Genomic DNA, 25,204 nt, shown 5'->3' on the forward strand with positions numbered 1-25,204 from the left:
AAAGATCTTGGGCCTGTAGTCTTTGGGATGTAAGGTACTAGATCAAGCTACTTAGAGAGGTTATTTCTGGGCTAATGCTAGTCCTAGCATAGCAAGACAACTACTAAATTACCATCTCTGTAACAATAAGAAATCCTGACGAAGCGGGTCTTTGCCCACAAAAGCTTATGCTCCAAAATATCTGTCAGTCTATAAGGTGCCACAGGACTTCTTGTTGTTCTCAAAGATACAGCCTAACACGGCTACCTCTCTGATACATGTCTGTGACAGTGATACTTCGGAGTATCAAAATTTTGTGTTCCATGGAGGATTGTGAGACAGTGAGACTTCATTTTGTTCATCTAAATGGCTACTTGTGGTGAATTCTTTTCCTGCATGTAAGGATGAAGAGAGGATGCCTCAGATTATTGCAAGAGCAGCCAGATATGTGGTTTGTGGGTCTGATGTAGCTCTTGAAGGCATCATAGGATTCTATTTTCCAAGTGGTGCGGTCAGTGGAGACTGAAGGTCCCAGCATGCAGTGCTTTACCTTGATCTGACCAACTCGGTCCCACCACATTCCAGACTGCGTAATCCTTACATGGTGCACTTTCTTACTGACGATGAAGACAGTAATATTTGCCTCACGCTGTGTATATACTAGATTTGATCTTTATATGCATGTTAAATTACCCATTGGTAATTTACCCATTTACTGAGACAATAAGACGAATAGAAAGCTGGCTCGATGGTTGGGCCCAGTGGGTAGTGGTCAGCGGCTCATTATCTGGATGGCAGTTGGTTTCAGGTGGAGTGTCCCAAGGCTCGGTTCTGGGGCTGGGCTGGTTCAACATCTTTGCTGAGGGACTGGATTGCACGCTCATCAAGTGTGTGGACAACATTAAGCTAGTGGGAGAGGTAGGTAGGATCCAGAGTGACCTGGATTAATTTGAGGATTGGGCTAAAAGAAATCTGACGTGGTTCAACAAGGAAAAGTGTAGAGTCCTCCACTTGGGACGGAAGAATCCCAAGTTTTGTTATAGGCTGGGGACCGACTGGTTAAGTAGCAGTACAGCGGAAAGGGACATAGGGGTTATGGTGGATGAAAGGCTGGATATGAGTAAACAGTGTGCCCTTGTAGCCAAGAAGGCTAATGGCATATTAGGATACATTAGAAGGAGCATTGCGAGCAGATCTAGAGAAGTTGTTGTTCCCCTCTATTTGGCACTGATGAGGCCACATCTGGACTATTGTGTCCAGTTTTGGGCCCCCCAGTATAAAAAGGATGTGGATTTGCTGGAGCAGGTTAAGCGGAAGGTAACAAAAATGATTAAGGGGCTGGAGCACATGACCTATGAAGAGAGGCTGAGGGATCTGGGCATATTTAATTTACAGAAGAGAAGACTGAGGGGTGATTTAATAGCAGCCTTCAACTTCCTGAAGGGGAGCTCTAAAAAGGATGGAGAGAAACTGTTCAGTGGTGACAGATGGCAGAACAAGGAGCAATGATCTGAAGCTGAGGAGGGAAAGGTATAGGTTAGATATTAGGAAAAACTACTTCACCAGGAGGATGGTGAAGCATTGGAATACATTGCCTAGAGAAGTGGTGGATTCTCCATCCCTTGAGGTTAAGTCCCTGCTTGCCAAGGTCCTGGCTGGGATGACTTAGTTGGGGTTGACCCTGCCTGAAGCAGGGGATTGGACTAGATGACCTCCAAAGGTCCCTTCCGGCTCTGATTCTATGATGATTTGAGCACCTGAATCTTCTGAATTTGGGACAAGAGCCAGTAACCCTGTCTGTTTCCACACAGGAAATCCATTGATATCTTTCCACTGTGGTCCTGCTATGCCGGGTGTGCAGGTCTGTTGATTGATTTGTTAGCTGTTCCCCACTAGCTGCCGTCCCTGTCATGTGTGCATAGCAAGCTAATTGCTTGTTCAGCAATTACATTGTTCATAGTTGCTGTGTAGAGGTCCTTGTGTGAATGGATGCTTCAGTTTTCGATACTGAGCATCATATTGAGCAGGAACAATGAAACCATTTCTGGAAGTGCTTGGGGACCCTGGCACATCAAATTGTTATTTTGCTGAGAGTGCCTGGAGTATGCAGAGTTCCCTAGTGTGCTTTAATATAGTCCTGCTTATCATATTAAGAGGGTTCACATAGATACTTAGTAGACTGACACCCCAGTTTAAACAACAGTGCATGGTAGGCAGGCAGTGAGTACGGTCTATCTTCCAATCTGCAAAGGGTGAACAGGTTTATACCAGATCAGAGAATTGATGATTACACCCTGTCAGATACTCAGCTGCCTCCTTACACGGCACAGGTTGTTTCTAGTGAATTGACTTTTTGCGTTCTCTGTTACGCTTCAGGACAGTTGTGAACCTGCCACTAACATCCTGTCTTTAACATTGTTATTTGCTATCAGATTTGCACAATACCTCTTGAGTAGTTACCTATATCTTTATGTCCGGCTAAGACAGCGATTGTAAAGTAGGGGAGAAGTAGAAGTTCAATTTTTCAGTTTCAAGCCAGAGCTAAATGAATATTATTGTTTCTGATAACAGGGAACAATGTTTCATAGCTCTATCCTTTCCTTAGTTGAGTCTCCTAATGTATTTATTGAAGTTTGAAGGGAGTTGGGGAGAACAGCATTGCACCTATTCTAACAGCAACTTCTTGTGCAGACATTTTAGAAGTCTTAAAAGCTTGTTGCCAGAAAACAATTATCCAAAGGTGCAGTTCTGTAGCTGTTAGCATAGTGGCAGTATGCTATGGAAATTCTGGTCCCATCTGCTTTGTGAGTTGGTGTGGATTGTTGCTAGATGCATAGTTTCCACTTCTTTCCGTGGAGTAAGTTGGGGTGGGTAGAAAGTGCTGATCGCAAGGGCTGTCAGATTCCTGCTGTCATATACACTCCTTCTGACTCTTGTGTCTCCTCCTTGGTTCTTGAGTGTCTTCCATTTGCCTTCCCATATGACTTGCATACTGGAAGAGGCAATCTCTGTCTGAACCTTTATTAACAGAGACTTCCGAGTGGATGAAGCCTTGCAACATCCTTTATCCTTCATTAGGTTTTTGTGGCCATTAAGGTATTTTCTTTACTTTCAGGTTGCCTGCGAGAAATTGCCTAAACCCATGGTCTATGAATCATACAGTTATAATTTTTAAACCTACAAAATCCGGTTAAAACAAAGGGTTTGAATGCCATACCTCTTGATAACTCTGTGGAGTTCAGTAGAGCAGGCTTGCCTTAGCTGATTTTGCAGTGAATAGATAGCTTTTCTGTAGCTAGGATCAATATCCATAATTCCGTCAAGTGTGCCTGAGATACCATGTTTTGGAATTGTCCCAGGATCTTTTCTAGGACTATTTTTTAAAGCCCTAGTTTGTATCCCGGCCTCTGCTCTTGAGGTATCCAAAGCTCATTATGTAGATCACCTACAATGAAAGTGCTTATCTAGTTTCACTTGATTACTGTTGTTTCACACTGATGATGTGCGTGTAGTCCATTGTGGATAGGTCCACAGAGGGTGTCTGCAAACTGTTTCAGATGTAAGATAAAGGTCCGTTGAGGGAAGATGGTGTTCTGTGTTACCAGTTAATCCTTCTGGTAGAAGTGGAATTGCCAGATATTTGGTAAATGCTGTGTGTTGATTTGTTTGCTATGTTTATTGCGTGAATATAGTTTAGTTTAATTAGCTGTATGAAAAAATAAACCAGAAGAGAATAGCAGCAAATGATCTTGAAGATGTGTTCCACTCTTAAATTTTAATGAACACCATGGCTCAAAATAAGCCACTTCTCAGCAAACGCTTGTTTTTTTGAGAGACAGTGTCAGGACTGGAAAAGACCTGGGAGTTAAAAGATCAAAAGAACTGTAGCAATGTAAAAAGGGATTTTGTCTGTCAAGAGAGTGGAGAGTTCTTTTGGGGAACTAGCTTAAGATACAGGTACCATCTGGAGGTGTCTGAAGAAGGTAACCTTTTTCTAGGGCATCATTGGGGATGATAAGCTACTAGATAGGAAAGACGTGTTAATTCTTACAAAACAATAAACAAAATAAAATGGTTTGATTTTGAGGAAGCTTGTGGTATATCTAGTCACTGCTGATCCAGAACTCTTGAAAGGAGGAACCTAGTTGGACCTGCTTGTTAACCATGATTGGTGGAATGGGCCCTGGGCTACAGCTCCTGGGCAAAAGAGAGAATTGTGGAATTCTGTCCTATTGTGGGTAAAAGCATGAGGTGGGCAGTCAAGGAGACCAGAAGGGGGATAGAGGTGTAGCAAAGTGTAGAACTCTGATAATCTCCTTCCAGAAAGTGAAGTCCTGCCAAACAAATGGATTCTGGCTTGCCAGGGGACTTCATCTGAAGGTAGAACTGTGGCAGAGCTTTAACTTATTACTGTAACTGTAACCTTGTATTAAATATCTCTTATTGGTAGACACTACCCTTCTGTCACACTACTTCTGTTCTCAGTTTTCACATGGTCTCTGGCTTTTTAGAAAGGCAACATGATGGCAGCTCTTTGTCCTCTGAAGCATTGATACTTGCATCTCTTTTTGTGCAATAGCTTCCCCGTAGTAAGTGCGGGAGAGTAGCATTGTTTTAGTGGAGTGAGCAGAGTTGGAGGGGAAAGATTCCCGGAGATGCTGAGGAAATACTGTTGAATGTAGAGGTGGAGTGTGTTCCCTCTCCTGCTTTGGGTGACTCCATTTTTCCTCTGGTTCTCATGCTCTTACCAAATGTAACAGCCAGCTTCTCCTGGCTGCTCAGCATTTTTTCTGTCTAATGAGAGCAACGGCTCTGCTAACTATTGCCAACTGTGCAGTTTGTGCTTCCTTTCTCCTCTTTGTAAGGATGTGGAGTTGGCAATAGGGTGAGCAGAGGCTTTTCTGCAGACAGGATACTGCCATTTCTTTCCCGAATGCCTTTTGGACTCTTAAATACAGAGAACAAGCAGCAGTGCATCTCTGTGGCAAAGATTAAAGGTTTCAATATCCAGTTTCCATTAAACACAGTGAGAATTAATTAGGCTTTGAAAGTCCCACTTCCAGCATGCTCCAAACTCCACTAACTGGCCTTCCTTAGCTCCTGTTCTTTCTAACAGGGCTTTTCTGGAAACAGTATTATATATTCTCTTTTGAGCCTCATGTACTAACTCCCCACCAGTGCAGGTCCTTGGTGTGTGTGTGTGGCAAAGCATCCTTAATTGGTCTCTGAGTTGAGAGCTGCCTCTTTTTTTGGTAAAGATGCATTTTTATTTTGTAGTTTTAAGGCACTTGATATTGAGCTGAGTTCTAGAAGAGCTGATGGATCCCTGCCAAGAGTACTATAAATTTGATCACTGTGCTGTATTGGCAAAACCTCACTCTTTCTATTGTTTGTGTAATTTAATATTTGCATATGATTTACTTCTAGGTTTTCAAGATGTACATGGTTTCGGGACATTCTTGATGTAAGCGGGAGTACTGTGACATGCATTCTTCTAAATATGGTGGAGGTGCTGAAGTCCATGGTGTGTAGTTAGTTGCTTTGCAAATCTTAATAGCACTGCAGGGTCCCAGGAAAATCAAGTGTAGGACAGTCTCAGGCTCAAAAGAAACACAATACAGTAGTCCCTTGAGTTGTGCGAGGCTGCGTTCCCATGCACCCTCATATAACTCAAATTTTGCCTAAGTTGGGGTGGTGACTTTTTTTCCCCCTGGCAGAACGCATGTTCTGCAGCTGGGGAAGTAGAAGGAGCACCTGGAACTCCTTTTGAAATGTAAGTGCTGGGGTTGTAGAGGGGGCAGTTGAGGAGGATTAAGCCTGGTGGTGGGTTGGGGCTGTGGGAGGGGGGAAAGGGGGGTTAAGCCTGGGGTGGTTTAGGGCTGTGTGGGGGGCGTGATGGGGTTGCATGGCCCTGCTGGGGGGTTTGAGCTGAGGGGAGCAGGATTTTGAGTTGTGCTTAACTTGAAATTGTGCATTTCAAGGGATTACTGTACACAGACATCATTCTGAAACTGACTACACCAACTAGGGGCCGTAATAGTTACAGGTCAGGGTGAGTGTTTAAAGTAAAAGAATATCAGACACTTTAACTGGCTTTAATGAATGTGCCTGCTTCTGCGCATTCAACAGATCTAGCATCTCTCACTGGATGGAATTAGATCATAATGATTGTTTTGTGTTTAAGTCCCACATCTTTAAAGGTGGCAAATCTGAATGAGCTATGGGCAGGGCAGGGCAGAAGTATCTCCATACTCAGAGGGTAGTTTTCTCTTATAAAAATACAAGAATTTTACTAACCGTAGAGGTTCCCATTATCCAGAATGCTACTTGTGTGCAATTCAGAGAGGGCAAAGCAAGTTGTTCTGTACACAAATATATCAAAGTGTATGTGACAGGAGTAGTGAAATCTGTATATATAAATGAAATGTATGAGGGCGGAATGCTGCTTGTGTAGCAGGGAAGTTTCTTACCAGTTAGTACGAGTATGGTTAAGTGTTGCGTTCTGTATCAGTTGAGGTCAGGCATTCTCAAACGTCATTGAACCGTGACTTCCATCTGACAATGAAAATTACTACATGAACCCCAGAGATGGAACTAAAGCCAAATCTCAGCCCAAGCCTAGTCACCAGGCAGTGGAAGGGAGGGAGCCTGAGCCCTGTCAACTGCGACAGGAGGGGATCAAAAGCCCTAAGGTTTCAGCCCTGTGTATGGGGGACCTGTAGCCCAAGCCCTGCCACTCAGGGTTGAAGCCTTAAATTTAGGCTTTGGCCTTGGGCAGCGTGGCTTAGGCTTCAGTTTGGTGCCAGACCCCAGCAAGTACAGTGCGAGCACTGGCAACCCCATTGAAATGGGATTGATCATGTGACCCACTTTGAGAACTGCTGGTTTAGGTCAATTCTATATAAATGGTGAAATGCAGAGTGACTGTAGACAAAGGAATAAATTGGTCCAATATAAATTTTTTGAAGATAATACTATGGTATGAGGCGGTTTGTTTCTAGGAGTCTGTTTTTTTAACACATGCAGCCTTGTGATCATTCACTTTAATACAGACAGTGAAGCTCTCTTTCCTTGTAAATTGGATAAAGATTGGACTCTGATAATTTATGTGTTAGTTTGGTCTCTGCCAAAAATATGATTGTTGAGTGCTTAAACCTATGGCTATTAATACTACTGTCCTAGGAGATGGAGAGAGGCTAGGAATTCCCAGTCTGGTGCCTGGCCCATGCCTGATCTTGTGGGCAGAACTTTTTCCCTACTCTTGCTCTCATTTGGACCATGACCTTTCAGCTTTCACCCCAGGCATTTGAGAGAATCCTTTAGGAAACTGATTATTATGGTGGGGGGATGGGATCCCCCTTGGGTCAGTGTGAAATATCTTGTACTCTGCATGTTCAGCTCAATGGTCAGTTCTCTTTAGTCTGTACAAAGGGTAAATTACACATTTTGCTTTTAAAATAGTTGTATGTGATTCTAGTCTTTGCTCAAGACTTACCTTTCTCCTGTACTTTATATATCCTTATGCAAGAAGAGACTCAACACACCATTTAAGCTTGTTCAGGGAGTATTTCCCAGCTGTTTAGGGGAGTTTTCAGTGAGGCAGTCATGCTATATGAGGTATACCCCACTTAGAATCTCTCATGTCTGTCCATTCTGCATCAGCATAAAGGGATGGAATGAAAGCTTGATCCCAGTCACCTTGTTTGCCTTTTTCAGGCAGTGTCAAGTGTTGGAAGTGTTAATATAGACTGCTGGTTTGTTTGACACTATGATTGTCTAGGTTGGTTTAGAGTCAGGCTAGGTGGTTGAAGATGCGCGTGGCCTTTCAATTTGTACCACCACTGGCAGAGATGTAAAGGTGGGAGACTTTCTTTATTTAAAAAAAAAAAAAGTTAGTAGAGATGGGCTTGTCTACACTTGCCCTTAGCTTTGAAGGGGGCATGTTAATCAGGGGTGACAGGAAATTACTAATGAAGTGCTGTGGTGAATACTCAGCACTTCACTAAGCTAATTCTCCCCTGCAGCAACTTCAAAGCTTCAAACTTTGAAGTGCCAGCATGCATGTAGCCGCGAGCACTTTGAAGAGCCAAAAGGGACTTCAGAGTAGCGGGGTTACTTCGAAGTGCCCACGGCTACATGCATGCTGGCACTTCAAAGTTTGAAGCTTTGAAGTTGCTGCGGGGGAGAATTAGCTTAGTGAAGTGCTGAGTATTCACCACAGCACTTCATTAGTAATCTCCCGTCACCTCTGATTAACATACCCCCTTCGAAGTTGGGGGCAAGTGTAAACTCAGCCTTAGTTGGTTTCACTGTCAGGTTCTCTTCTTGGTAAACCTGAAAAGCAATGGTTTAAAAACCTTCTGCAAAACAATTGCAGTGCTTCTGACGTGTTGTCTGGAGCAAATGTGACTTGTTTTTTTACTGAAGTCTCTGGCAGGCTTGGTGAATTAAATTTTTGTTTAATCATCAGTAAGAGCCGAGCTTTGCTGTTACCACTTGGGTGGAGTCTTCTAGTAACCACTAGAGACATCTTTCAAAATGCCAGTCAATGTTTGCTGCCTCTTGGCTCTGATAACCCTGAGGAGGGCTCCCTGAGACCATGTGTTGCTCAGGTAGCTGCCTTGATCTGCCAAGTCCAGTGGCTTGCTGGTGGTTTGAATTTAATGGATTAAGTTGTGGATCATTCTTCAGAGTTTGATTTGTGAGTGGTGGAGAAAAAAGAAGCAGAAAATGAAAACAAATTCCTGTGTTGAATAGCTAGCAGATGCCGAATCCACTGTTCATAAAACCACACATTTTAGTATGGAAGGAAAGAGGTAATGAAGCCTGGCATCTCTAGAAGGCAAAGGAAACAAATACAAGGAATGCCAAGGAGAGGAAAGCAACTGTATGCCATACGCTTGTAGCTATACACTGCTTTGCCGAATAGCACTGAATGCTTTTTCTGATTAGGTGTGTGATCTCTGAGGTGGCTGGGAGATGTAACTTACAATGCATGCTTTGGCTGTGTGATGGAAGTTGAACAGTAAAAAAACATCAGACTGGCCCTTTTGGTCACCATTGGTACCTGGCGAAATAAATCGGAGTGACTTGTTCCAGTGAGACTAAGACAAATTCATAATACGTCCTAACCTCCTCGTTCACAGTCTAGTATTTATAAACGTGTTTGCGATGTGATCATGTTCAAGGTCCCATTAGAAAATTTGGCCTTTAAGAATAATTAGTGACAATTGGTCATTTTGGGTGTGAGTGGCAACGGCAGTTAACTTTTCATTATTTATTTTTACAGCACACAAAGGGTTCTGGGAATTGTACTGATGCACTAAAAGCAAGGTCCCTGCCCATTTGGGTTTACAATATAGTTTGAGACATGGGGCAACGATGTGGGAAGGGAGAACGCAAAGAAAAATGACACGTCTAAGATGGCACAGCAGGTGATTGGCAGGGGACGAAGGTCTCCTGAGTCCTGGTCCTGTGTCCTGCCTCAGAAGTGGATCAATTCCATATGTGCTATGTGAGGAAGATTGCCCACGTGAATTGGTGGGACAAAATTCCGCATGTGGAGGGTTTTAAGTTGTGTGGGGTCATGGGCGAAGACACAATTCTTATGAGCAAACAGTTTTGCTGCATTGGTCATGTTTTGAGGATGGATGATACAAGGATACCAAGATGGTCTTCTGGGGCCGGTTTGCTCATGGAAAGCGCTCTATTGGTGGTCAGCATAAGTGCCATAAAGACCTCTGAAAGGCCAGCATGAAGTCATGCACCGTATCTCCCAGTGATCTGGAAACTGGTTCAGGACAGATTGTCCTGGTGGCAAACCACTGTACACACTCAAGTGATTTGAGAGTCAGTGTACCCAGGCACTGCAAGAAAAGTGTAGGATCTGAAAGGAATGTCCAACTTGCACAGTTGGTGGATTTTAATATGACTGCTGTAAGCAGCTCTGCAGATCAAGGATTGGTTTAGTCACTCACCACCAGCATCATAGAAAATGAGATCCGTTAATCGACTGTGTGGTCTACACACACACAATCCCAGCCACTCTCCCGACTCTTGACAAACCCTTCCTTTTTTGCTGTACTTTGTCTTTTATCTTCACTTCACTTCATGCCACTCACACCAGAGGTGATTCTGCTACCTTTAGGGGTGTGGGGAAGGAAGATTGTTTCATTTACTTCTGCAGCCTTTCCACTGGTTGCCTGCCTACAGTACTCTGTATCTGGAGGACATATTGGTCCCTCCATGGAGCAGTTAGCTCAGTTGCTGGCAGGCCAGGAAGGAACATCTGTTGGCCCCACTCCACGTATTGTAACCTACGTAGCTTTATGGTTAGTTACTGCTGTTTCAGGAGCACTGTGCCCTATTATGGGGGAAAAAAATGGAAGAAGTAGACTGTTCAACCCCTTTTTAGTTCCATGATGCATGTTCTTGGAAAAAGAAATCTGGACAGTGCAGTTCGTATTTCTCCTTTATAGAGAAGGATTGCTGTCTAGATGGGTGTGCATAGTTGGGTGGAGGTGACCATGCTGGTGTTATGCAAACAGTATCTGGTGCTCAGAGAGCTCTGCCTGTGACGTCATTCCACATTTGGAAGACGTTTGTGTGTGAGAAAAATCTGTTTTAGCATAATTGGGTAATCTGTATTGAAAGATAAGGAATAGAACTCTTTCCTGTGCATATCTGTGCCATTATGTTTTCAGACTTCTAATGAGCTAGCTCCATCCGTTTACATACAAAACCCTTTCCACAGCTGTTTCCTACCAGGAGAGGTTGTGGAAAATAGCAGGCCCACATTTTTCCATTTAAATCTTGTGTGTTTAAGGGAACAGAAACAGCAAATGAAAGGCTAATAATGCTGTGTGCCATTATTTACTGTTTGTGATTAGCGCAGTAAATTAGACTGGTTTGGTCTTTGTATAATGTTGCTACATATGTAGTTGCACTAGTTCAGACAAATTAAACTAGTGTGACCAGCTCTTCTTGCTTGGATAGGGTTCCCACAATAGAGGTTTATATCCACATACTTCCCTCAACACAGACAAGGTCTGAGTGTGAAATTTAGAGACTTTTCCCGTCTCTCCTCCTAATGACCCTGTTGCTCATTCAAAGGAGGCCTTATATTTCTACTCTCTAATTTTTATGGGATTGTAGTGGTGGTGAGAGGGGCTGGAGTTCCATTGCTGTACAGTGAAATAGGCTGTTCACGGAATAGGTATGGTGAGTGCAGCAGAGCAAGCTGCCCCATGCTTTCCTGCCAGATTCCTGTGTCCTGATGTGGAAGTGCTATCTTCAGGGCCTGTCGACACTGAGAATTTGGTGCAATTTTCTCACTGTTGGCCAAAGGACCTGTGCAGTTTTACTTCAGTAGCATCGGCATGGACATTGTAGCACTATCCTCTGGAGCTACTTGAGGGAAGTAGGGCATCTGGCAGGTATGCGCTAGTACAGTAGCATTGGTGGTAGGCTCACAGTGGGAAAGCTGCATAAAATTCTCAGTGTGGGCACCACTTGCCTGCAAGGGCTTGCTTATTATGCCTCTGTGGCCATCCACTTTGCCTTACTTATTTGCTGAAACTGTCCAAGTTGTCCAGTGCAATACTAATAGTGGCAAGCTATCTTGTGGCATGAGCATCTGCCCACTTTGAACTGCCCAGAGACCATTGTAGTGTGTTGTCATAGCCTACTGTCCACTAGATGAGGATGGCCTGGGTGTGAGCTGTTGACATGAGAGGTGAGAAGGAACCAAAACCATTACCCAGCTACTGAGTCTAAAGAATATCTCTTTCATCTTGTTAAATTGTATTGTAATTAAGTCTACTCTGAACTTTTTGTTTAGATTTGATTGCACCCCTTAGATAGTACAATCAGACTGTACTGTGTTCTGTGCTATGCCTATTGATTCCTTTCTACCTTGCTTGTCCCTTGTTGATTACTTTGCTACCGCAGCATCTCATTAGGAGAAAGACATGTAACATTTCACAGAGCACTAAATGTAAAGGTTTCAGTAATAACAAACCCACTTCATAGCAGGGGTGGCTAAATAAAAGCCTGAAAAGAGCTGGGAACATGCTGGTACTGTCAGTGGAGTTTCCGTAACAAATCAGATGTGTGGTACATCCTGATTCAGCTCCAGTGGCCTAGCAGTCCATTGCCACAGGCAGCTCTTCAATCTCTGCTCTATCACTTCAGTATTATGGAGGTGGCCAGGATTGTGGTTTTCCTGGAGACACCTGTGAGGCAGGGAAAGAAGATACCACCCAAGATATATTGTTTGCTGCTTGTTGCCTGGAGACTTCAATTTCTGCAGGACTTGCTGGCTTCCTTGTGGTGTGAAAGCTCATAAGTGAATCTTGGTGAGTAAGTGCTGCTAGGCTTTTGATTGGAGTGATGTGCTGACAATAGACGAAGGGGAAATGGGTTGCCTTACTCCTAGATTTCTGGATACTGTGGAATGTTTTCATGCGGAAAGCTCACTTTTTCCTTACATCAGAGAGCAGGTCTGCTGATCCTTTCCTCTTTGGCTTTGTCTAGTCTAGGATTTTAAGTTGTTGTGATACGTTATCTAATTTGTGTTTAGTAATAGTTTTAAAATCTAGTATGAACAAGACACTCTGCCTTTGGGATGCTAACCTGGGGGTAGTAAAGAGAATGAGGTACTATCACATATAATCAAGACAAGGCCATAGAACTGCTTCTTGCTTGTACTTTTCCTTCCAGGTTTCTGAGAAGGATGCTAGTGTGTGTGGTCTGGGATGCAGACTTTCTCCCTCTGGGGATAATATCTTAGGCAGTTTCTCTGTACGTGAAGTAATGCCTGAATAGTGCGCACGGTGGGTGGGAAGGCTGAATGCTCTGACAAGGCTGGGAAGTGCATATTTATTAGAAGGGAGGTACTGGTAGCAATTGCAGAGTAAGTGGACTGAAATTTCTCTTTCACATTTGAATGGTTTGAATTTGGTTTACCAACTTGGCCCAATAATTTAATTTGTGGACCAATTGAATTTTTGGTGTAGTCTTTTTAGCAAAATACATATTAATGTATGCTTAGGAAATAAGTTAAAGGAGCATTTTAAAATTATTCTGATTTTTCTCACATTTCTTTGGGGTTTTTGTAGCTAATCCAACTCAGCCAGGATTTCTCTGGGTGTTAAAATCAATACATTTGTTGTAACCCCTTGGATATAGCTCACTCTTAAAACTTGAAAATCCATAGTTATCTCCCCAGTTCTGGATAATTGAGTTTAGACTCTGCAAATTCATCAGATCCTCTGTGTTTTGTGATGGGTGGACTCCTCCAGCTGTGGTGTGCACTTGTCCCAGGTGAGGTGGATTGGAGTATGGGTAGTCTGCAAATGGGGATGAGTTAGGCTGTGTGCGCGCGTGGGGGAGGCAGGGAGGATGGTGGTGGGGATTTGAAGGAGCTTGGGAGAGACCTCTGCTCTGGGAACACAGAGCCTGGGTTGTGTCTGAGGCTTTGGCACTTGATACTTGCCTGGTGTGCAGTGTAAGTGTTTAGTTCCGTGGAATTGCCTCAAGTATTCTGTGATGTGGCTCAGCTTGTGTGCTTTCTTAAAAGTAAGGTGTCACTGCAATGAGAGAGTTTCTTTAAAAACTGTTGGCTCAAACTACAGACTCCCATAGACTTCCTGCATGAGATTCTGATTAAATCAATAGCATTATACAGAATTATATAAAATAACAGCTCCTCTGCCAGTTCCCCACTCCAGCCCCTGGCTTCTCCAGCTGGGGGAAGCCAGGGAGAATCTGCTCTGCCATGGCTGTCTGCCTGCCCGGCTGGTGTGCTGCCAGTTTCCTGACCCCTGCAAGCTCAGGGGAGCCAGGCTACCGCCAGGTTTCTAGCTCCCCCTCGACTTGCGTGAAATTTGAGATACGTGGGTGTGTGCAGGAGCTCAACCTTCACATAACTGAGGGGTTCTACTATACCATGAAATCTTCCAGTGTCGCCTGCTTACTGGTGGTGGACTCCTTTCAAACTCATGAAGTAGTGTGCAATTGCTGGTGAGACGGGGTGGATATAAATTGATGATATATTTAAATTGGACTTTTTAAATTGAAATCAGATTTTTTTCTATTTGTAAAATCGCCAACAACACTCTAAGTTTCTCATTTAAAAATAAGTTACAAATGAATCTCATCACAAACATACACTTGCAGTCCAGTAAAATTGAATTGATGGCTCTAGGCTATCCAGCTTAACTACTAGCTCTTGCTTTTTGAAAGTTCTGGGCTTTCAGTTTGTTTCTCAGCAAACTATGCCCCTGCTGCTACCATGCTGCCTGGCCACCACCTGGGGTTACTGCAGCTATTTAAAAAGCCTGAGGCTCCTAGTTCTCACTGCTACCTCAGCAGCAGTAATGCTGGGAACCGTGAACCTTCTGAATAGCCTCAGGAGCCACTGGTGGCGGACAGGCAGTATGCTAGCTATAGGGCTGGGAGCTCTTTAAATAGTAGGAGTTTCGAGGGCTTGCAGCTACCAGCCTCACTGCTACCCTGGCAGTGGGATATAAATAGTATGCAGGCCAGATGCAGTCTGTGGGCAGGATCCATCCCATGGGCTGTGTCTTGCCTGCTCCTGCAATAGGTGGAGAGTTTTTTCACTAATAAGAAAGATGCCCCAGACTAGAGGCATTAACTCATTTTTGAGAGACTGAAAGTGTGTGTAGCATGTTTTTGATGAGATCTATTTGTAACCTATTTTGAATGAGAAACCTAGTATTTTTTAATTAAAAAAATTACAATTTAAATCTGACGTTTTAAAAAGTTCTTTAAATTGATTTTTATCCATCCTGGCCTTAGCCTCACTAACCAGTTTTCAGTCCAGATTGTAACTTCCAAGTCTCCTGAGGCTCTTAGCTCCCTTATACTGTATCTTGCCTTCAAGCTTGGCCTAGACTGCTGCCGGTTTCAGCTGTAATGCGCGGCCTTGACAACAGAGAAGTTGTATGTTTCTGAATATAGTGGTTCATGGTTGCTGTTAATGGCAGGTATTCTGAGGCCCTTTTTGGTGTTTTTTTGCAGAACATTGTCTCGAAGAACTCCATGCAGTACCGAGGGAACTCACAGCATGATGCGCAGGAATTTCTGCTCTGGCTGTTGGACAGAGTTCATGAAGACCTAAGCAATTTAGTGAAATACAATGGTAGACCTCCATTGAAGGTAAGGTAAATCTAGCATAGGCCAGAAGGGGCATTTCTTCTGTAGTGCTTCCCGGAAACTTTGTTTGAAACAAAATATCTATATTACCTTCCCAGCTGTTGTACCGTAAAACCTCGAGTTACATGGGGGTTGCTTTCCTGCATCCTCTGCGTAACTCAAATTTTTGTGCAAGTTGGGGTGGGGAGCCAGGAACGAGGCTGCCGCTTGCTTCCTAGCTCCCCGCCGCTTGCGGGACCTGGGAAACTGAACAGCTTGCCAGGGCTGGTCCATTTCCTAGCTGCTTCTCCCTGCCTTCCGCCAGCTGCACGGCTGTCAGGCTGACAGTAGTGCCACTGGGGGAAGGCAGGGAGAAGGGGCTCTTAGGCAGGCTGACAGCCTCAGAGCAGCTTCAAGTTGTGCTTAACTCATGTCAGTGAGTTATGAGCAATTTGAAGCTGCATATTTTGAGGATTTACTGTATCTCTGATGTGAAAAAGGCAGGGGCCAAAGGGCTGCTCCTGGCCCCTGTGTCTGCAAAGAGCCTCCTTGGACAACGTGTGGCAAATGTGAACCAGCATAACTCAGAGTGAATGGTGATAGCTGACTCTGTCAGCCATTATTTTGGCAGCTTAATGATGAGTCAGCTATATTCAGCAAACATGGCTGCCCAGTTGCCCCAGTTCCCTCTGTGGATCATTCACAAGAGCCAAAAGCACTTGCAATTTCAAATACTTAGCTTTGTCTTGGTGTGTTTCATGCAGGAGAACTAAAGTGGCTCTTACCTGTTGAGCTGTATGTGATTGGCATGCTATGTGTGCACGCCCCCTGGCACGCCTCCTTTGGAATTGCTTTTCCTTTTCAGCCCCCATTGGAAGATGCTGCGCTGCTTGAGGCTCCAGGCTTTCCGATCAGTAGCACTTTCGTACAGGAACTCTTTCAAGCCCAGTACAGGTACAGAAGCTTTCAGTCCATTCTGTTTATGGCGATTTATGTGTGTGTCTTTGTAACCTCAATAAGATTCTTTAATCTCTGGTGTGTTGCAGCAGGGCTTGTCAGGGTAGGGAAAGAGATGGCAGGCAATTAACCCTCTGCAGCTCTCCATTTTTGTTTACTGTGCTGCTGAGTCTTCATTCCCCACTTGGTCAGGCTCTTAGTGGTCGTCTCTCACTCTGGTAAATGAAATCTGACCTAAGAGATCTTGCTCCCCAAGGGAAGTAATGGCTTGTTTACCTCTTGCCAGTAAATGCGGAGTTCTTGCTTCAGCCTTTGTTTACTGGATTTCTGGCCCAATTGGTCAGGGAGCATAGAAGAGGGACACAGTTTTGCATGTGCTAGATCTGCCTGGGCTGTGTCAAGCCAGGAGCTGCTGGCATGAACTCGAGGCATATGTTGGCTGATTGAGTGTAGAATTCTAAACAAGCTTGTAGTAATTGTCATTAAGGTAATCAGGAAGCCCTCCAACAGGAAGGAGATTCTATGCTTAGTCCTTCACTGACTCTTTGTTCATGGGACCTACCACAACTACCCAGCCTGGGAGCTGAAGATGGGGGAATAAAACTAGGCCAACTTCTAAATTCTGGGCAGCACTGCAGCCAGTCTGGCTTAGGAGACTGAGTGATTGCTCATACTTCCTAGTGTGCATTTGAGGCTCCTGCTTGGCAAAGAGAGAAACCTTTCAGATGTTACAGAATCCTGACCAAGACAGCCTCACCCTGTGGCTTGTTAATTTGGGATATGAAATATTTGTGGTGCGTGTATATGAGGAGTCTCCCTTCCTTCCTTCCTTGTCAGTCTCTTTATATTAGAATCAAATGGGTAAATTATATATGTCCATTAGTGGAGGCAAAATGGAAAAATAGAGTGGAGCCTGTTTTCCTGGCATGCCCTGTAGTAGAAGAGCTCTGGGACTAATTATGTGCGAGCATCTGGGAATTAAGCACCTTCACTGACAGCAATGATTTGCCTGCAGAAATTTTGTGCCAAGCCCTACTGGAGTGTGTGGGGAAAGGGGGCTGATTAGGAAGGAACAGCAGGTCACTTGTTTGTGATGTTGATAGTTTGTTTGTCCCTAGTTAAATGAGATGTAACTTTACCACTGTTTTAATAGGTCATCTCTGACGTGTCCTCATTGTCAGAAGCAGAGTAACACCTTTGACCCTTTCCTCTGCATCTCTCTGCCAATTCCTCTGCCTCATACACGGTAATATGCTACTCTGTGCCTTGGAGTTAAAATTTTGGTTTTCTTTCCAGTGTTTTGTATCATAGCAAATCTTAATATAGAAGAGATTGAGAAGCCAGTGAGATTTGTGGCACATCGGGATTGAACAGAATGGACCACTAAAGTGGTATTCTGAAGGGAACCCCCAAACAAAGCTGAAAAGAGGAGAGCTGTGGAGGAACCAGGTTTCTTATTTCTCAGTTAATTTTGTAAGTCTAGCAGTGTTTTCCATTCAAAACAGAATAAAAGTATTAGATTGAAATATTAAAGATTGAAATTTACTACAGAAACAAATTCCAAAATTTCATTTTGAACTGAAGCTTTGTTCTGATGTGACTTTTTTTTTAATTGTTCTCTGGGTCCACCAAGAATAGCGGGGGAAGAAATGAGCTTAGTTTACACCGAGAGATATTTAATTTGGACATTCAGAAAAGCTTTCTAAGTATAAGGATAGTTAAACTCTGGAAGAGTTTACCTAGGGAAGTGGTAGAAACTCAGTCATTGGACGTTTTTAAGAACAAGTTGAACAAATACCTCCCAGAGGTTGTCTTGATCTACTTGGCTCTGCCTCATAGCAGGGGAGGGACTAGAAGGTCTCAAGGTTTTTTCCAGCCCTGTGATTTTTAGAATATAAACATTAAAAATATGTAAACAGAAAATTGAAATGTTTGGGTGCAGTAATATTGACATCTTGGCTTTTGCCAGTGGGAAAATGTTTGTTTGGTGGGAAAATTTCAAACCAGCTTTAAAAAAGTCTTTTACAATCCTTGCACGTTCTCTTTTAACCTGGTGTGTTTACCCAGCAACATCTCTTTGTGAGTAGTTTTAGAATGTCTGTTTTGATTGATCTTGATCATGCTATCAGGATTCTTTCCTAGTAAAATTAGGATTGTCCTTCAATCATAGAAGTGGCGAGATGAAGGGGTCTCAGGGTATTATCTAAGCCTCATTGAGAGTCTGTAGTGATTCCACTTCCTTGGGAGGACTTCCCCGTTAGAGGCTAGAGTAGAAGCTGACACCATAGAGGACGTACCTCCAATTTAAAGCAAGATAGGTGTCCTTCCTTCCTTTTATTTAAGGGCCTGGTAGACATTTGGGACTCTAGAGCTCCTGCTGGGTGGGTGGTGTTGCTTAAATAGTTCCAGTGTAATGTGGCCCAGAATGGTCTTATTACTTCATTACTTATGATGCATTCATCGTCTTCAGGAGCTCTGTGTAGGATTAGGTTTGGGTCACCACCCAAGAACTGAGCAAAAAGTTTATGCCATTTATCGATTCCTAACTGGTCTAGAGGTTAAAGATCAGCAACGGACTGTGTTCTTACAGCGTGTGCGATGTAGAAGTCCCCATTCAGGGTTCTGCAACCTGTTTTGTCCGCTAGACCGAGCTCCGCTCAGGCTGTTTGTTTTCCTTGGTACTGTATAGAAATTCTCAGCCATCCCAGTTCCTTCACTGTACTCTCTGCAGGCCTCTGTATATCACTGTGGTGTATCAAGGGAAGTGTTCGCATTGCATGCGCATTGGTGTTGCAGTGCCTTTGTCTGGAACAGTGGCGAAGTTGCGAGAAGCAGTATCCATGGAAACCAAGATACCCACCGAGCAGGTAACAGGCTGGTCTTTGGTCATGGTGGTGCCACTGGTATCCTGCAGGAGCTGTGATGTGCTTTTCTAGTTAAGGCAGCTAACAGTGGACGTGAGGTTCAGATCTGTGGACCTGTATTTGTGGAGGAAATGGGTGACTGCAGAAACTAGACGGGTGAACACATTCCCTTACATGTAACTCATGTGAATTGGTTTGGCTGCCTGTAGGTTATAGCAGCTCCTTGCTCAGGCCTCCAGCCTGCACTGCTGCCTTAGCTCCTTTTTGCTTGATTACTTGAGGAAGAGGAAAGCCTGGTACTTGCAAATGCAGTCACTGTAGGGCTGTAAGGCATGTGTGTATTCTGCTCACTATGGTTGATGGGAAATATCCTGGAGTTCTGAGACTCCTATGGGAAACGTATTAAATATTCACACAAACTGCCACATGTGGTCCCTTGATCCCAGCTGCTTCCTCATGGCTAGGCCCCTTCCCAATTTCTCTTTATTGGCTGGTACTATAAGTCTGGGGAATTCCCATCCTATCTCAGGAACACTTCTGTGGAAATCAATTCATTAACTTCTCGTGCCATGCTAGAGCTTGGCAGCCAGCTGTGGCTGGCGCACCGATGGCTGTTCCTTTTATGCCTTGTAGATTGTGCTAACGGAGATGTACTATGATGGATTCCACCGTTCCTTCTGTGACACTGATGACTTGGACACCATCCATGAAAGTGACTGCATTTTTGCCTTTGAGACCCCTGAGATATTTAGGCCTGAGGGTATCCTTAGTCAGAGAGGTAAGTGACTAGGTTTGCTAAACACCTCCTTCTCCCAACTCCACCCTTCCTGGAGTATGGGTTGTGGGGAATTGTTTGAAAAGGCAGCATTTGGTTGTGTGTGTTCTAGGGCTAGAGAGCAACATGGAGTATCTCTTGGTATGCTGAGCCCGACTCCAAACTGAGCTCTGCTTCCATGGGCTGACATTCCAGACAAAGGTGGCTTAGTTTGAAAGCTGGCATCCCCAGACCTTGTGGTGGAGGGGCAGTGCAGAACAACCAGTTATAGTAAAGGGCAGCTGCACCTGTATTTGTCCTAAGTGGTCCAGCAAGGGCTGTCACTAAGCCTTCCGGCTCCCCAGCTAGTGTCTCTATTAATTGGAGATGTGTCTGTCTCCAGGCTGCATGGTTCCCTGTCTTCACTGTGTATTTCCCAGCACAGACCAGCTGCCCAAGAACACTTGCATGCTTTCTCTTGAGAGATGGATAACAAGCATAATTGCTAGTGATATACACACTTCCCAAGCAAGCCTCCTTTATTCTAAAGGTAAAAAACATATTACAAATGGAAGAACTACAAACATGATCTTAACTGTACCTTACATGGACTGTGGCAGGGTAAGTCCATCAACAGCCCTCCCTAGGGAAGTTCTTGGGTTTACGAGTTCCTCACAGTGTCAGCTCAGAACAAGCAAACTCCTAACATGTTCAGTTTATGCATTATGCAGTTCAGGGGTCTTTGATCTGGAGTCTCTAGAAGCAGGTAAGTGGTATAAAAATGGGTTTCTCTCTTCAAAGTATATTTTCAAGTGATTGGCTTTGGAGGGTAGAATTTGCATTCCCCTCACCTCCAGGTGCTTCCTGGGAAATCCACATCATATAAGTTGCAAAAATACCTTTGACAGTCCTACCTTTTAGTGTGCATTAATCTTGTTGTCCTCCTAAAGAAGGTCTGTATACACAATATGTTCTAGGCGAGCATATTGACCAAGTCCCTGAGCAGGGGTATTTCCCTGGATGGCAGCTGTGTCATTACTTCTCTGTTTGACATTGCACATGTTCAGATAACAAGCCTGCTAGCAAACCAGCATACAGCCTTTGAAAATCAGTATGGCCTTGCCTAATTATCATACATACTTTCCCTCTTAAAACCGATTGGACTGAACGGTCACAAGTTCCTTTTTACCTTTATTACCCCAGGTACTTTGGATAGAAACAGAACACCAGATTTTCCCACTTCTTGTGCAGTTTCTAAGGCGTGTGTGCAGTGCTCTGTTCCCTAAGGGGTCAGTTGCCTCAGTTCTTGAGGTTCCCCACTTAGGACCATGCCAAGAATTTTACAAGCAGCCATTCTTTGGTTCAGAGGGAGTAAAAGTTCTGTACAGTAAATCCTTGATTTAGTGGATTGAGGGGGGTCTGTTAATGCTGAAAGTCCATTAAATGTGAATGGTGCTGCTGAATGATGATGCATTGACCTTCCCAGCCCATCACTCACTCCTGTCCTCTGTCCTCTCTCTTCTCCTGCTCCATTCTTTCCCTCGCATCTCCATTTCCCTCTCCCAATTGCTGAGAGAGGAGCTGCACACCAGCCTGGCTCCTTCCACCTCCCATGGCTCTCAGTGCTGCAGTCCTGGCAGCTCCTCTGGCCCTAGGAGGTGGGGGAGACTGGGAGTGTCTTTAAACCTTCCCATATCCAGGTTACTTTCTTTGAAGCTGGGTCCCAGGGACTCCTATGGCCTCACCTCAGGTTCACTGGGTGGAGGCAAAGGAATATTGATTCCCACACCTCTGGTTCCTTTTGTGTCTCTCCCCCATCCCAAATCAAGGTGAGCAGAATTCCCTCTCCCTCTCTTACTTTGTACTTGTGCACTTTCCCTCTGGGCTACATGGCTTCAATTTGTCAGTGCACCACAGCTGCCTCAAGCTCCCTCCTTTTGACTGGAGAACCTGCTATCCTCACGTTCTTTGGCCAGTGGGTCCTTTTTGAAGGGTTGGCAGAGAACTTTATACCCTGATCTGAATGTTAGAGCCCCGTTACTTTGCCTTTGAGTCAGTAGGTCTTGTCTCTTCTTCTGAGCCGTAAGAATTCTCATCCCCTCAGCCTGCATGGTGTAAGGTAGTAACCAGACTCTTCTTGGATTCTGGCTGTGAAAATGTGATGATCCTTCCCCTATTCAACTATTCCATTTGCATTTTTCTTTCATGTCCATTTGCCTGTTTGAGGGTAACAGAGGACTTGTCTAAACTACACAATTAAGTTGAACTACAGTTGTTGTCACATTAATTAAAGCGTCTTGTGCCTTCAGTTGGTGGTGCACATCCAATCCACCAGTTGAAGCGGGGCCATTGAGGAACACTGACAGCTGGAGTCTGGCAGCCCTCTGAACTCTGACACAATCCAAGAAGCTAAAAATTTGCTGTGAAAATCAGATCTTTTTGATGTTTCAGGAATAAACAAAATGTATTCCTTCCTCTGTAAGGCCTTTGGTCCTAGTTCTTTCCCAGTTCGGAAACTCTCGTTCAGGTTAATAGGAGTAAATCAGATTCTGCAGGATGAAATCACCGGGTTTCTCCTGTTGTCTTTGCAGCGGTTGGTGCTGACGTGCTTCAGTCAGTTCAGGCATTTTCTGGCTGCACTGTGTGCTGCTGGCGCACAGGCGGAGGAGGAGATCAAAGTAAGCTAGGTTTGTGTTAGCAGTTTGGTGGAGTACAGTGCTCACCAACTGTAGGAGGCAACATCTGGAAGTGGAATGTAGGCGAATAAAAGCAAAATATGTATTTGAAATATAAAATATATATTCCGCCAAACAACTCTCCTGCTATGTACAAACAGAATGAGCTGATCTAAAACTGCAGGTGCCTATGGAAACACTGGAGCTGGGTGGCCAGTGTAAGATACAGGGGAGTGTGGGTGTGCTGCGATACTGCATCACTGTTATATCACAATAACATATGTAAAATAACTGTTTTTATTCAATAAAATTATTTGGATCATTTATAGTAGATCTATTATCAATCCAGGAGCCCCGATTTTATGCTGAACTGCTGCTTTAAGTTAGAACAAGGCTTGTTGGAACTCCATTTTTAGTGGAGGGCAAAATGGTAGAGGAAGACAATTTAAAAAGCCGCCTCTTTCTCCCTCCTCCCCCCTGCACCCAAATGTTTCAGGAATTCATGTGAACAGTAACCTGAATAACTTGAAATATGGTACTGACCACCACAGAACTACATCTTACGCACAAGGGCTGGTGAAGTCAGGGAAGCAGGAAACCTCTGCTCGGTCAGCAGCAAGTGACAAAATTGTATTGCTGGTCTGCAACAGAGCATCTACTGGACAGCAGGGAAAAAGGTAAATGGCAGCATCAAGGCTACATCTGTGCTTGTGGCCTTCACAGGAAGCCATGGTTTACTATTGCAGTGCTCCATGGACTGAAGTGACAACGTAGATACCTCTTGAACTATAGTGTAAAGACTGAACTCTTACTGGGAGCCAGAGGGGTGTGTGAAGACTCTGCCCACTAAAAACATACGTTTAGTGATGTAGCCATTGGATTCATTTGAAACCACTAATGGTTGAGTCTGTGGTTACGTGGGCGCAACTTCTGTGAACGCTTGTGGAAGCTGTATGTATCAGTGAACCTTAGATCCCGTCAGTTGGCTTGAAATCACTTGTGATAAGCCAGCTTGTCATTGGAGTGTGGTGCTGTTCACACTCATTTGGGCTGTGCCTCCCTGCCAAACATCAGAGTTCTGCTGGCTCTTGCTAAGGTGCTCGAACGGGCATGGAAAATATTTCCCAATAAGTTTACTCTCCTTCCTTGACTTAGTGCTGTTAAGGAGCTGAACCACTGATGTTAACACATCTGGGGAGGGGCTGGATTTAGGCATGAAAATGGGACCTTGTTGGTGGGAAGTTCTAATAATTGAAAAGGCCCTTTTGAGTGTGACCACTCAGACAACCTTAACAACAACTCTTGCTGTGTGCTCCTGGTATGTGTCTAGATGTTTGCATTCTGTCCCCAAAAATCCATCTTGGCTTGATTCTGATCTCATCATGTCCTGAGGTGTGAACTTAATTAAAGTCAGTGGGTTTGGGGTGAGGGTAGAATTGGGCCTTATGTGTTTTCCTGAGCTGGTGAGTGTTGCTGTGTACTGCTGGGAGCAGAATTAGGCCTGTGTGTGAACACTCATACAGAGCATCCACTTTAACTTTGAAACTCCAGACTTTGGCAGGGTGGATGCTCTTCAGTGTCATGCTGTAGACATGCAGTGAGAGGGAGAAACACCCATCCAAGGAAACAAGAATATCCCCTCCAAAAAGACTAATCTTTAACAGCTTCTTAAAAACTGCTCCCTTCGGTAGGTTTGGTCAGCCCTTTGTGCTGCATCTGGAGAAAACGATTGCATGGGATCTCCTGCAGAAGGAAATCCTGGAGAAGATGCAGTATATCCTGCGGCCTTCAGCCTGCATTCAGGTAAGATGGACTCATGCTTCTGCTCCTGGAGTTTCCACCTGTCTGTAGCTTGAAGCTGATGGAGAATCCAGTCAATTGGAGCTGCTGAAGGTGTTGTATATGTTTTATAGAACATTCCTTAAATGAAATATTTACCGGGGGATACCACATAGTCTCACAGTCAGCCCATATTCTGCCATTTCCTGAATTGTCCGCTTTTATTCACCATCTGGAAAACTAGAGAGGGGCTAGGGCGCAACAGAGGCTCCATGAGGTTAGCTTCCTATGGCTTGCGTAAAGGATTTCTGTAAATAAGGTTTGCATAGCTGATTGTAGCATGCTGTAAGACATACTTTTCTCTTCCCTCCATCACTGAAAGCAGCCACCAGCAGGCATCTGTCTCTTGCACCCATTGCAACAGAACTCTTCAGTCTAAACGGTAGAGCCAGCAAGCACTGAGATATCATTTCTCTGAGGTGAGCAGCCCAGGTCTGGCAAAACTGGGATGAGCAGGTGTCTGTCATTTCGATATGTGACCCATGCGAGGGGAGCACCAAAGGGATTGCCCTGGGGTGCGGCATCTCCCTGAGGGAGTAGAGTCCTTGGGCTGCCCTGTTAGTAGTCACTTCATTCTCCAGTTACACATCTGCTGATCAGGCCATAACTTCTGCGTGTAATACATAAAATCCCTTTGCGAAGCCTCCTGTGCTGAGGTGAGCCTGGGAACTGCAGTGCCAAGGAGAGCAGTGCTCTGTGCCCAGGTTCTGCCTGGTACAGAGAATGCTTTGCATCTGGTGGATGGAGGAGCTGAAATCAGACTAGATGACAAGCCAGACAATTTTCCTGTCCCTATAGTACTGTGGTGTTCTGTTTCTGACCCATGTTGAACTTTCCGTCTCTTTATTCCTGGGGAGTTTTTGCCCTCCAATGAGATTTTTGCTCATTTACCTCACGCCCCTACTCACTAAGCCTCAAACTGTTCACAGATTAAATTGCAAACGTTTGAGGCTTGCAGCTGTAATGTCATTTGTAAGATC

General features: G+C 44.4%; 1 protein-coding gene across 2 annotated transcripts in view; it reads left to right on the top strand.

Moving 5' to 3' along the window:
• The window catches only part of USP31 (ubiquitin specific peptidase 31), a 54,658-nt gene that overhangs the window by 9,570 nt on the left and 19,884 nt on the right, over positions 1-25,204 (top strand). For both annotated transcript variants that reach the window (XR_012647715.1, XM_075010596.1), the window contains exons 2-8: positions 15,022-15,159; positions 16,001-16,089; positions 17,246-17,338; positions 18,824-18,959; positions 19,590-19,734; positions 22,882-23,062; positions 24,077-24,188. Coding sequence is in view for 1 of the 2 variants with exons in the window: in XM_075010596.1 (XP_074866697.1) it covers positions 15,022-15,159; positions 16,001-16,089; positions 17,246-17,338; positions 18,824-18,959; positions 19,590-19,734; positions 22,882-23,062; positions 24,077-24,188 (894 nt within the window). In the remaining variant the exon portion in view is untranslated. The remainder of the gene's footprint in view (positions 1-15,021; positions 15,160-16,000; positions 16,090-17,245; positions 17,339-18,823; positions 18,960-19,589; positions 19,735-22,881; positions 23,063-24,076; positions 24,189-25,204) is intronic.

The sequence above is a fragment of the Carettochelys insculpta genome, chromosome 16 (genome assembly GCF_033958435.1).
Source record: "Carettochelys insculpta isolate YL-2023 chromosome 16, ASM3395843v1, whole genome shotgun sequence".
Classification (NCBI taxonomy): domain Eukaryota; kingdom Metazoa; phylum Chordata; order Testudines; family Carettochelyidae; genus Carettochelys; species Carettochelys insculpta.